This window comes from Papilio xuthus, unplaced genomic scaffold, assembly GCF_000836235.2.
Source record: "Papilio xuthus unplaced genomic scaffold, Pxut_1.1 DF826961.1, whole genome shotgun sequence".
NCBI lineage: Eukaryota > Metazoa > Arthropoda > Insecta > Lepidoptera > Papilionidae > Papilio > Papilio xuthus.
The window spans coordinates 6,159,257-6,172,973 of NW_013531688.1; the positions used below are offsets into that span (position 1 = coordinate 6,159,257).

Sequence of the window (13,717 nt, forward strand, 5' to 3'; positions counted from 1 at the left end):
ATATCCATTAAATTGGCCATTCTGTAAATCTACTTCTCTAATTAACGAAGACCTTTTTACTAATTGTGTTTCTCCTTGATCCTTTTTTAATTAAATTAGTAACTTTTATGGACATTTGTTGTATAATTGCGAAGAACTAAAATTTTTCCTTTTGTCACATATAAATTTAGCGAAGAACTACTGTATTCTTATTATATTTTGAGCTTCGTATAACTGATAAGTTTATTAATACTTTACTTGGAACCTTCTAGAAGTTTTCTCGAAGCCTAGAGGCAATTTATTCTAGAATTTCGTTTCCTATTTAAATAATTTACTATGGAAAAAGCAAAGAGTGAGCGACGAGCCGCGTCTGTGTAATAATACCAGTACCACTCATCCTGATGAAGGGCCCCCGATAGGCTCGAAACTAGTCGGTGCCGCCACCGGAAGAATATACGTGAGCGTTTAGCCGTGTTTATATATATATATATATATCAATTTAGTATAATGTCTCACGAAAGTTTGAATAATTTAATTTACTATGGAGGCTATAATAAGTTTACAAGGAGAGAGTTACCCAATGATTTCTCTAAAAGTGCTCAATTCTTTTGAAAAAAGAATTACGTGGTTTCAAATTAATTTTCAAATCATATCACTTACATTTTTATAATATTAAAAATAATACTCTTTTTATTAATTAAGACTCTGGTTACGAAAAAATACAAAAAGAAAAAATGTTATTCGAAATTCGAACCCAAAATCTTAAAATTAAAAATTATATTTATGTTTATAGAAACATAATTGAATCATAGCAACTATTTTCGAATATTACAAAACAATTAAGTTCAAAGCCGACTCTGAACTCGAACTAATCACAAACAACCATTAGACAAAGAGCTCAACAACAATTATTCATACTATGTAAATCGCTTGCCCCAACTAATGTTATAATCTCAAGCAAGTGATTAATATAAATTTCCAAATTAGTGAAATCCTTAAAATCAATTAGTCATAACTATAGCAACGTTTTATTGACTAAGTTACTAACATTAATCTTAAAGCTATGCGAGTTAATTGTTATTGCAGCTAATATAAATTGTGAGGTTTAATAATTAATTAAATATAATATTTCTTAGTGGAAAAAGGTGCTAACCGTAGTATCGTGCATCTGTGGATGCGCTGGTGGGACTGTCCTGAGCGGACAGTAGCCAGGTATGCTCCCCCGCACGCCCGCCACGCTCCCCCGCGGCGCCCTGTTCCCCGGGGGAGGGGAGATTGTTGACACTTGCTGCTGACGGAAGTAGTCGATCTGATAAAGATATTCCTAATTAATAATTATGATCCAGGAACTATTTTCATCTTTGTTTTGCACATATTTAGAACATAATCAGGAAGAATACATAGGCTACTTATTAAGATTTTTTTTTAATAACACGCGACGGAGTTTCGGGCGACAGCTAGTTATAATACAAATTGTCCAATGAAATCCCCCCTCAGTTCCTCAAAATTATGATAAATTCTATTTTAGTTTCTTTAACTAAAATAAATTATCTCGCTTTATAATCTATATTCCAACGTTTATTTAGGTTTTACCTGCATATGATCTGTATCAGATGGTATTATATCTGGATTTCTATCGTCACTTTCACTATCATCCTTCTCTCGCAGTTTATCTGGCGAGGCGGGTTGAGACGATGGCGGTGGAGCTGACCGCGGTTTCCTTTTGGCACACTTCTGTCGTACTGCTACCATAAACAGGACCAGTACTACCATAAGTACGCCACCGCCACCCACCGCCGCTGACATCGCTCCGGATATTTGAAAGGCTGTTCTTGGTAAATCTAATGAAAGTAATTTTTATGAAATTTACTGGAGTAGTAAACAATTAAAACTTCTAAAGTCCATAAACTGATTAAGATTTTCTGATATTCGGACAATTTACGATATTAATATATTCAAAAAGCAATAACTGATTTTTTTTACCGAGTTTCTGAAATGTTGTATTGCATAGAAAGCTTAAAAATTCATTTACCAAATGTGCTAAACAAGAGGCTTACCCTGAAGAGAAATTCAAGCTAATATTACAACTTACTTACCTAAACTCTTATCATGTACATGATGTTTCTCCGGGGGCCGCAACGTACTAGCTCTTAGAGGGTATGGGTCACCTCGACCCTTAGCATTGTATGCTAGCACGGCCGCCGCGTACGTCTTGCCTGGTTCTAAACCAACAGCTGTGAAACGTGGCACAGCACTCGAGACATTTGCTATAATTTCCTGTAAAACTCATTTTTATTACTTATCATTGCTATATGATTTCGGTTTACATTACGCACGACTTAGAAAATAACTAATTGTCCCATTACCTGTGTAATTATTTCACGGACTTCAAGAAGAAATGATTGTGGTAATCCACCATTGAATCCTTCTGAACAACGTACCCCGAAAGACGTTAATGAAGCGTTCACAACTGTGCAATTATGCACTTGATCTGGTCGACCTGCCATAAATTTGAATGAAAACTTACATTTATTTTACGTTGTAGTTCAGTGACTTACATATAAATTAATGTGGACATCGGTGTTGCATAATTTTACATAGACATCTAGCTACTTTTCAGTTTTTTTTGGAAATATTGATTTTTCTTATATCAATTCCATTAGAGAGTGAAACTACTTCTTACCGGCGGCAATGATATGATAGACGCAAGGCACGCGCTGCTTGCCGATACGATTGTGTGCCCAGCAGAGCAACGTTCCATAGTCCATCTCGGTCCGCGGCGTGTAGCTGACGGTGGAGCTGGTGCCCGAACGAGACACGTAACCATCGCTCACCTCGTTGCTGTTCGCTGTGTTGTTGAATGTCCAGCGGAACTGCGTAAAAATGTGAATTAACATATAAATAGGCGGCAGAGAGTATTGTACTGTATAATCTGGTAATCGTAAACGGGCAGAGCAGAGGCACCCAAGGATGAGTCGTGCCTTGGTATAAATCTTTTCAAATAACTTTGCTCGAACTGCTTCGCAGAATACAATTCTTGGTGTTGCGGAACGTAGCGGGATGCGAGAAGAGGGCACTGCGCAGCACGCCGATGACCTTGAGCCGCCGAGATATTAGAAAAGACTAATAATTATAAATGAGAGGCGACATACACGTCTTCCTCACCATCAACTCATTAGGTAATATGTGGCCATAGGTATCAAGAAATTTAAGTTCAATTTAGTTTGTAGCTAAAAATTTCTTAGATATTTATAGTTAGGTAGTAATTCTAGTGCTGACATGGTCAAAGGTGCACGTAACAGAATGTGTAATGAGTACTCACGCTGACGTCGGCGGGGTTGGCGTCAACGTGACATGTGATGTGCGCGCGCTCCTGCTTCGCCACGCCATGTACCCTTTGCTGGGAGCTTCGGCACGTCGGAGCATCTAGCGGTACATGACTGATTAGTTGATATACAATTGAAGCCTAATATTATGACAATTTACTGCTGAGAGCGTGGTTCTAAAATTTCTTTCTGGTATAAAATATCCATTTTCATTGTTGGCTGTCATTTATTTTGGTTTAATATAAATTTGTTTTTCTATAAACTAATTTGTTTTGTAAGTGTTTGCTTACATAATACGTTTAACGTGAATGGCTTGCTCTCGCCATCCCCTTCAGCATTGAATCCTACGCACGTGTAATTGCCGGCTGTTTTTCTGCCAACTCCTTGCAGGACAAGCGACTGATTCGTTATTATTATTCCATGTCCTACATTATGTACCAGAGATTTACCCTGAAACAAAAAAAATCCTAATACAATTATTATTTCCATATTATGAAAATTCTAGTGTTTATGAAATTTATAATATTAACTCAGGATAGCAAGATAATTTATTATTAGCAATAAATTATTAGAAACTCTTTTAAAATATGTTTCGTTTTTAATTATTTCAAGTTTTCTTAGTCTTTAACAAACTTTGTACTTTGATTTTATGTCATAAGTTAATTCTAATGCATTGGGAATTGATCACTTACATTATGTCTCCATTCTACTTTGTATACGTAAGGATGCGCCTTGATTATACAGTCAAAATATACATCTGAACCTTCTTTAATGTTCTTCGGATCCAAATTAGTCCCTAATCTTACTGTAGTTTCGGGAACATCTAAAAATTTACACAGAGTTATAACAAAACAAATAGAATGCTTGGTTATAGAACAACAATTATTTAATTTTATTGTGTGCATCAAAATAAATTGCAAAATGAAATTGGAATACCGCAACGCGACGTGGAATGTTAACAAACTAAACAATCACTGAGGTTAAGCGGTGAATTTTGCTGTTAACATTATTTTAGTAACCGCATACAATGTTTTTTATTTGTTTATTTATATTATATATAATCCAGAGTCCTCCAAATACTTTCAAGAAGCAACAGGAGTACCACATTTATTGTTCCCGATACTATTGCTCCCTTGAAAAAGTTACAATCGCACCATCCAACCATTATTGTACTCTATTTGTCTTTTCCTGATTACCTCATGTTATGAGGACCTACTAAGATCATTAACTATACTAATTTAAATAAAAAGGACACATTTTAACGATACTTGACTAACATTGTATGTCTAACAACCAATCGTCTTCCAACGCAGCTACGGAGGGCATCTGAGGATTGGACGCGCGACACGCCAACTTGGCTCCCGCGTCTGATTTGGTCAGTTGTAAAGACACAGTCGATGTTGTTGTGTTTCCATCTGATGATAGCTGAAAAATTGATTCATTAAACTGTACAATGTATTGGAAATAAAGTAATTAATATTTGAAACAATTTGAAAGTTTTATCTACCAGGAAATTACGACGAGCAATCTTTAACTAAAGATATTCTGGTTAAAATTGTTTAAATAAAATTGTATCTGGAATCATCTGCCATTAAAGTAATGTGAAATTTTATTGCTTTATAATAGAAATATTCCAGAGTTGCAATAATACATTTTCTATTAAGGCTTCTTCAGTTTCGAAGGGCTTTAATGTTTTTATTAGCTCTTTTCGGGGAATGGGTGCTTTGGGGCCCAAGACATATATTCTTTGAATTGCCAAATACATTAAAAGTTGTATTCGTTTTCGTTCGTATCGCGACTGAACGTTGTAAAGTGACATTTTATGGAAATTTTAATCGAAAGAGATCAATGAATGCACATGTTATTTTTAGGTTGGTTTCATTTTTATTGATATAAATAAATACACTACTTTTGATGTTTAACCAAATTCTTTTAGCAAAAGAAGAGTAACTGCTCTATCCATTAAATTCATCATTCCATTCATATCCATTACTTTAAAATTACATAAAACTGTGTAATAATGAACCTTTAGCCGTAACGATGGAACGCAATAACTTCAAAACCAAACAGTTTGAATGGCTCTTCAATTTGACTAATAACTGACGTTAAATTGACGTCAAATTACACCAAACACTGATACCTTGATAATAAATTGAAGAGGCTCTATGAAAGCTTCCAGGTAAATAATAAATTAGGGCAGCCATTGCTCGAGTCTCTAAAGGTTGAATTAGATTGAATCGGGCCGCGTTAATATTAATTCCTGGCGGCGAGGTTGCTGATCAACGAATTTAATTAATTCACGCAGAACAATTTCACTTTCATGAACGAGTTTGCACATACTTTCTTGTTATGGAAACTAAAATATTGCAAATACCACGAGCATAAATCGTCGCAAAATTGAAATTTTTAAACAAACGTTTGTTGGCTAGAAAAGAGTGACTATGTGGAGGATATTCAACAAGTTAAGCTCGTCAACGAAGAAATAGATTCTAACCAAAGTATTGTATAACATTAACATTTTCCAGGCTTATCTGTCCGTTTTAATTTCCTTCCGTACTCCGTCCTTAATATAACAAGCAAGCATCACCCGCGACAACAAACATTGTCGCCTGAAGCTGAACGGCGCTCCCTTACGACCGATTTGAGTCCGCCCCGAGCACTAGCCGAGCCGTTCAATCTACATTTATTACTTTTACGTGCTCTTATTTTAAGTCGACTTCGCGATGTTGTTTCTCATGGTAATGCTGATTAGGAAAGTTGCGATCGTTTGATATCAGATTAGCTTTGCTTTTGTTGATGTAATTAAATTATCTTAGAATATATTTGCGAAGTAACTGGTTTGAATAAAGTTCCTTTAAAATCTTAGATTCTATATTCTATTAAAGCAAGTTTTGCAGAAAGTTTTGTTAAGATGAGTTAAATAGGTACCTATAGTAAATTCCTAAATGAAATGGCTAATGTTGGTAGTTCTTTCAATACTGTTATTTGATACACTTTGCTCCAGTTTCTATCCCAACTATAACCTTGATCATTATCATCTCAGAGAGTTACTTACCGTTTCCTTAGCGTTGTTTATTCTGTGTCCATTCTTCCACCATGTGATAGAAGCAGGAGGTCGGGAGCCTGAGCTCTGACATAGTAAATCGTATCTTCTGCTTGCTGATAGCGGTTGATTTGATCCGAGAATGTGCACACTTAATGGTGGAACTAAAAATGATATAATACATTAAAATACTACTATAAATGTCAGGATATGACTTATCTAGTAGTATACATGTTTATGAATAAAAAGTAAGTATATTTTTAGACAATGGATATATTTCTAAAACATATTTTTCTTTTAAGGTACTTTAAATCACATTTTACGAAAATTGTGAACTCAAGTATCTTTATATTCATAAATTCATAGCCGCAAGACATTTACTGCGGTAATAATTTACTTGTCATACGCCTGATTTTAGATCGATGTTCCCGATGCGTAATGAATTTATCTTGATGCTAAATCACTGATGTGACGTAAAAAATTGCTAAATCTACCGCTTTTATTGTTTTATTCCAGATATTTTTAACGATATTTCATATTATTTTTATAAATTTCAAACTTTATGTTGATTAACCTTCTTCGTAGACCAGTTTTTACAAAAGTAAATTAGACCATAAACCACTAGGTGGTCCTATTATCAAGCAATTGACCTGATAAAGTTTCAGTCAAGTTCTTGATGTGAAATGTACACCGTGAGTTTTCGGAACTGAAAGGCATTAGGTATATCACTTACAGTTCATATCCAAAGTGAGTGTTGTTTCAATAGGATGTGCCCTGAGATGGTTGGAAGCTCTACAGGTAAATGCGGCGCGCACGTCGGCGCGTGTCAGAGGGCCCACATGAAGCACGCCCCTCACACCGCCGCCCGCTAAGGGCACCGCAGGGGTGTCCACCTCGACGTCATCACGGAACCACTTTACCCAGGGACGAGGCCTGCCTGATTGTGTCATGAATTATTGTAGTGCGTTATTGTTGATGTTTACTCGTTTTGCAAGTATTTTATTCGACCTCATCATCATCATCAGCTCACTATGCGTCCGAATGGAAAGGCTCGGAGCCTACCCTAAGTGAGGGATGACTAGGCCTTAGTCAAGCACGCTGGTCCATTTCGGGTTGATAGCTTCGGATATTAATAAAGGTAATAATGGACCAGGGAATCGTTTAATTTTTGTAGATATGAAAAATTAATGGGATCAAGGATTCACGCCAGATAATTAGATACTTACAAGCTCACTACACAATATAAAGTATATTATATAATTATTAACTCAAAGACAACATTGGTATTTATTTGTTTCAAAACCTATCGAAGCAAGTATTGTTTAGTATAATAAAAGAATTGGAATAAAACTCTTTTACATTCTAAAAATAAATATGTTAATATACGTAAAGAATTTACTTTAAATCCAGTAGGACTGAATTCTATAGCGTAATTAATGTCGTACCCAATGTAAATAATTCTGTATTTCTCTTCAATTAAGGTCAAAATGTTACAGAGGTCGAAAATCGTATTAGAATTTTGGGTCCATTCCAATAATTTTAAACACCTTCGTAATGGTTAATGGGCAACGTTTCGACATCGGCTATTCCATTCGTTCACATCGTAACCCTAATATGATTTAGGGACAGCCATAAATTCTTCGACTGCAGTCGTGTCGACTTTTAATTAATATCCCTAACATGTTGGGCCCCCATTCCGGTTGTAAAAACCGGACTCAAATAGCTAACCCACACATGGTGTATATTGAAACAAAGTCATCATCATCATCAGCTCATCATACGTCCCCACCGAGGGGCTCGCAGCCTACCCTAAATCACGGGTAACTAGGCCATAGTCAACCACGCTGGCCCAGTGTGGGTTGGTTGACTTCACACATATCATTGAATTTCTTCTCAGATATGTATGTGCAGGTTGCATCACGATGTTTTTCTTCGACCTAAGAAGGTCGGATAAATGTACATATGTAAATCGGAAATTGAAAAACATATTGGTACATGGCGGGATTCGAACCCAGGAACTGCAGATTGCAAGTCAAGTGCTTGACCCCTGAGCCACCGATGCTCTTGAAAATAAAGTATTTACTTTCGATTAACCATTTCCTTAAAAGATTATGTAAAAAGTAATCTAGGATACAATTTTAATTTACTAGATTATTTTTATGCAATATTTCGAAGTGACTAATTTAAAGTTGTCTGCTAAAGGACTCTGTAAGGCTTTTATTAACCAAATATTTGACACTATTATTATAGTTTATTGTTAGTGCAAATTTTACTTTAACTTACCCCCAGATACGTCGCATTTCAACGTAAACGTATCCCCTTCGATGTATGGACCTACAATAGCTTGCTTCACATCACCTTTGTCGTCAATTATCACCATTTTACTTGGCGGAACTGTTAAAGAGAACATTACCAAATTAGGAAGTATTCATTTTGCTTTCAAAAACTATTCCTCTGTGCAACTCGTTATCTAGGCGGTTAACATCGAAAATTTCAAATTAAACTTATTCTCAAGAGTGATTTTTCCAACTAAATATATAAACTCCATTACATTTCCATTTTATCTGCAAAGTTGTAAACATTTATTAGCCTTATTAAAGTAATTTTACAGTAGGTTAACACGGGGTCTGAACATAAGTAGGAAGCATCGTGTTAACTAACACACGTGGAGTACACTCGAGGGATGTCCCTTCTCTTCCAGATACTAATAAATATCGATTTGTTTTCAACACTTATTTTAACTAATGAAAACTTAACTAGTAACTTATATAATAAATATAACATAATCGTTTTTGTTATTTCAACTGTTTTATATGCTTTTTCTGTTAGAAAGTAACAATACCAAGAAGAAATAAATTCCAGCTTGATACCTTCACGCGTTTTTGAGAAAAATGGTCTTGACAGACAGACGAACGGACAACAAAGTTATCCTATAAGGGTTCCGTACCTCGTAGGAAAAATAACTTTGTTGTCCGTTCGTCTGTCTGTCAAGATCATTTTTCTCAATTTTTTTTCCTACGAGGTAATTTTATCACAGGAAAAGGGCAAAAACCTTTTTTATTTAATAATAGTATTATATGATATTTATAGTTATACTAGAATGTGGAGTTACGAGGAATTTTCTTTTTTATCCTGCAAAAATACTAAAGAACTTGGACGTTTTGATACTTTGTAATATCAACTATTTTCATTATGATCAAATTATACAAGCCACGTATATATCTACTATGATGAAGGAAAACGTGTAGTTATTTGATATGTTGGCAAGTGGGAGACCGCAAGTGCATTACAATGGACTGCTGTTTGTGCTGCCGCCAAGACTCCGCCGCGATTGTGTCTCCATCTACATAATCTAATTCAAAACTACTTAGTTCATATCAAACGAACACTCGTCTCTCCACACAAGTTTTTGAGATATATTTGCTTTTATTAAATTGTATTTAAATTATAATATATTTACAATGGAAAGTTTGGATAGAAGAGTGGAATCGATATAAAAAAATATAGGTATGTGACATATTAACGCAAATTTCGTTACATGAGAGAGAAGAAAGATAAGTGAGGTAAAGGAGAAAAAGAGATGAATATATTTTTCTCGTCCTTCTTTAAAATGCTGTTTTATAACTGATGCCAATTTTATTTGCAGCAAATATTGAATATATATCTTTGTTTCAGTTAATACATATATTGTCAATCATTGCGGCCTTCAACCGGGTTATTAAGGATTATTATCGTGAGATTTACCGTCAGTAACTTTATGGATCAACCAGTCGGCCCGCTAAGCGGATTTAGCGCTTGAATTTGCTTCATGTTAATTTTTTTAAAGCTGACACAAAAGCTTTGTATGGATTTTCCGCTGTACAGAGTTATTCTAAAATTTGTCGTCGAATTTCAATCGTTGAATAAAAAAATGTTTATTTTTATCTATTAGACATATAAATAGCTTAATAAATATTAATCCAACGTATTATTGAACTTTAAGACTTGAACTTTTACACTTAAATACTTAGTCTCCACTTAGAATAATCTATATAATAAAAAAGAACAGCTTTAATAAGCTAGCAGCTCTACCACGTGGTGTCTTTGGTTTATTTCGTCGTCGTCACGGTTTTTTTTTAATAGTTTTGTCCTAATAATTAAGATGTATATTTACTAGTTATTCTTTATAGTATTGTTTTCGTATTTTTTCTACCTTTAATCGGTCTGATCAATTTATAAAGTAAATTGGATTCGGATTTGGGTCTTTATAAAATTGTAATCTTTTCAATTCTATCGGACCTTTTTTGTGAACATGATACGTACTGGCCTCCCTTTGTGCTACTAAATTGGTTGTTTTGTATTTAATGAAGAAAATTTAAAAATAAGATCTTATCTTTTATTAAATGTCTTTTGTAAATAAGATGAAAAAGGGTACGCTATTTCACAATCTGATATCTAATAAACACAGCGTGATTTGATTTTGTGATTTTTAAATTACATGTATACTCAGTCGTTCACCAACATTTAGGATTAATTTTAAATTTAACTATAGCAACATTTTGTTAACTGTAAAACCAACTTATATAAATACATCTACAATTAAAAAAAAACACGAAACGAACACAAATATAATTGACAGCGACACACGGTAACACACACATACACACACATACACAAACACATATATACACACACACATACACATACCCACACACGCACACACAAACAAACACTAATTTGCTAACTATGTACATATGTCTATCACACAGTTCATACTATAACAGACTCCAACGCTCAACCTGTTTGTTTAATTTATAACAAATAAATAAATAAATAAAATTCGCAACATTTCTTATCCAATACAGCTTCGGTGCGTTTTTCTGCTATTTTTTTATGTTTTTTTCCTTATTCCTCTTATTGAAGTACCAGCAATAATCTATACATTTTCCCAACCCTTACACATATCGTGTTTGTTTCCTGTCACAACTTTTATCTCCTATTTGTCTTAAAAACAAGACGAACGTTTGAAAATATGTATATACTCGTATATCAAAGAACAAAGACATTTTAGGAATTAAGTGAAAGTGGAAGACTATAGCTAAATAATCTAGAATCAAGAATATTAATCTGATATTACAAGCGCTGTCTAGTTGGACCAGTGCCAATCTTAAGAGATTTACCCACATACATGTTACTTTGATTATAAAAATTAAATAAGGTCTTATCAAGATCTCAAATTGGTGTATAAGTGTGGTCAAAAATAACAAAGAGATTTGTCCTTTTATTAATATTTTATACCTTTTGTTTAGAAAAATTAATGTTTAAATCATCATCTTACCTATAACAGTCAAATTAACTCTGGAATTTCTCGTCTGCGCCTGTTTGAAGTCAACGCGACATCTGTATATCCCCTGATCTGATGCTCTCACCCGATCCACACCCAGTTCTGCTGGTCTCCGCTCTGGTAGGAAATAAGCTCTTGATGCAAATACGCTCTCATCTGACCACCGTTCTGCTACACCGAAGTCACGTTCTCGAGCATCAACACTGTTAACAATTTATAGTTTATAAATTATTGTGTGGTATACTTAGTGCTCAAGAGATTTCAAAATATCCTACATAGTCTTAGGGACAACGGTTACTTCGACCTTTTTTGCACTTTTTAAGCGAAATATTATAAAAATTAGTAAGTAATGTCTATCGTACCTGTATATAGGCGTTCCAAGGTCTTCTCTGTACCATAAAACAAGTAGTACCGCGTCGTCTTCGTCCTGTGTGGCGATATCACACGGCAAGTACACCGGCTCTCCTGCTACCGCTACTAGCTGGGTCATAGGCACTGTAACAAGGACATATATTTAATGGTAGACAAAGTAGAATCATTTTAGACTATTCAAACGTGATACTTCTTGACTAAGCGCACAATAAAGGCAATAAAGTTGACATAATTTCGACTATTCTTTTGAAGCATTGTTTACTTATCGAACAGTTAAAAAGTGTTATGATATTGTTTAAAAATGGGTTATTAAATTAACTTTTAAAACACAAAAACTTAAAGCGCTCAAACTTCTTGTCTTGATATATTAAAATCTGTAACCTTCTTTTCATTTCTATCTGTACACAGGAATAAATTTTGATATTTAGTATTTAAATAAAATACAAGCCAAGAAAACTATTTTTTTTTAAATCCCACAACGTACATAAGATATAAAACTAACCGGCTGCCTACAAACCCACAAACAATACCCTTTCTTTTACAAGTGTTCGTACAATTAAGGTTTTCCCCTAACAAGAGGTTTGGGTGCTGCGTCAACAAGCCCCCGCTATTATAACGCCGCAGGACTATACAATTATCCTTAAGTTATTTTTAACATAACTTCTTGCAGGATCAAAATAATTGTGTTATGATTTTATAGAAAAAAAAATAATAATATACAAGCTGCGGGTTTCTGAAACCAAAATCTTTAAAAACATATTCATGTCATTATCTTTGAGAAAACAGAGTATAAACGAGAGTAATGTGTTTTAAACGAAAATTTTGACATTGAGAAACCCACGGTAACCCTATTTTGGCATAGGATGGATTACTCAATGAAATAAATAAAAACATATTTTGAATATAATACATCTAATCTTCTTCTATATAAAAGAAAGTCGTGTTAGTTACACTATTTATAACTCAAGAACGGCTTTACCGATATGCCTGAAAATTGGTGAGGAGATTGCTTAGAGCCAGGAGACGGACATAGGATACTATTTATTCTTTTTTTTTAGTTTTTTTATACGGGGACGAATTCGCGGGCGACAGCTAGTCCATTATAAAAGTGAACTTACATTTATGAAGATCTTTTTCCATTCACATTTTAAATATTATATTAATTTTCTATGAAAACCAGTAATTAAAATTCAAAATGGAAATACAGATTAATATTCATTATAATAATTCACAGGAACTGGCCAATGCTTAAAATTATTCAAGGAATTACTTCGCTCCGATCGTGATAATTATACACAAGTTTATGCAGAAGTTGCCGTGACGTAATTCAATAAGTTGTTCCAATAGGCAACTTGTATTTGTCTTGTTAAACGTGTTAACGGCCATTTGCATACCTTTGTACAAATCGTTGCTCGACATTTATGAATTTCACATTCATATTTTTAAATAAATTCCAGCTTGATACCTTCACGCGAACCTGAGAAAAGGGGTCTTGATAGACAGACGGACAACAAAGTGATCCTAAAAATTAAATATACAATCCTTTAGATTGATGATTACCTGGTATAAACATATGCAGAGAGATAATCTTACTAATATTATAAATGCGAATGTTAAGATGGACTTTTGTTAGAAATTATCTCCAAAACGTCTTAACAGGTCTCGAAGAAAATT

The 13,717-nt window shown here is 34.3% G+C and overlaps 1 protein-coding gene across 1 annotated transcript in view; it reads right to left on the reverse strand.

Annotated features, from left to right (window-relative positions):
* side-VII (sidestep VII transmembrane protein) overlaps window positions 1-13,462 on the reverse strand; it is a 20,770-nt gene extending 7,308 nt beyond the window's left edge. The window contains exons 1-15 of the mRNA XM_013315051.1: window positions 13,438-13,462; window positions 12,034-12,166; window positions 11,666-11,874; window positions 8,628-8,742; window positions 7,082-7,281; window positions 6,361-6,512; window positions 4,583-4,730; window positions 3,998-4,128; window positions 3,596-3,755; window positions 3,302-3,405; window positions 2,663-2,852; window positions 2,346-2,479; window positions 2,076-2,256; window positions 1,573-1,820; window positions 1,133-1,288 (exon numbers count right to left, since the gene is read on the reverse strand). Of these exons, the coding sequence (XP_013170505.1) occupies window positions 1,133-1,288; window positions 1,573-1,820; window positions 2,076-2,256; window positions 2,346-2,479; window positions 2,663-2,852; window positions 3,302-3,405; window positions 3,596-3,755; window positions 3,998-4,128; window positions 4,583-4,730; window positions 6,361-6,512; window positions 7,082-7,281; window positions 8,628-8,742; window positions 11,666-11,874; window positions 12,034-12,166; window positions 13,438-13,462 (2,286 nt within the window). The remainder of the gene's footprint in view (window positions 1-1,132; window positions 1,289-1,572; window positions 1,821-2,075; window positions 2,257-2,345; window positions 2,480-2,662; window positions 2,853-3,301; window positions 3,406-3,595; window positions 3,756-3,997; window positions 4,129-4,582; window positions 4,731-6,360; window positions 6,513-7,081; window positions 7,282-8,627; window positions 8,743-11,665; window positions 11,875-12,033; window positions 12,167-13,437) is intronic.
* Between the last annotated feature and the right edge of the window lie 255 nt (window positions 13,463-13,717).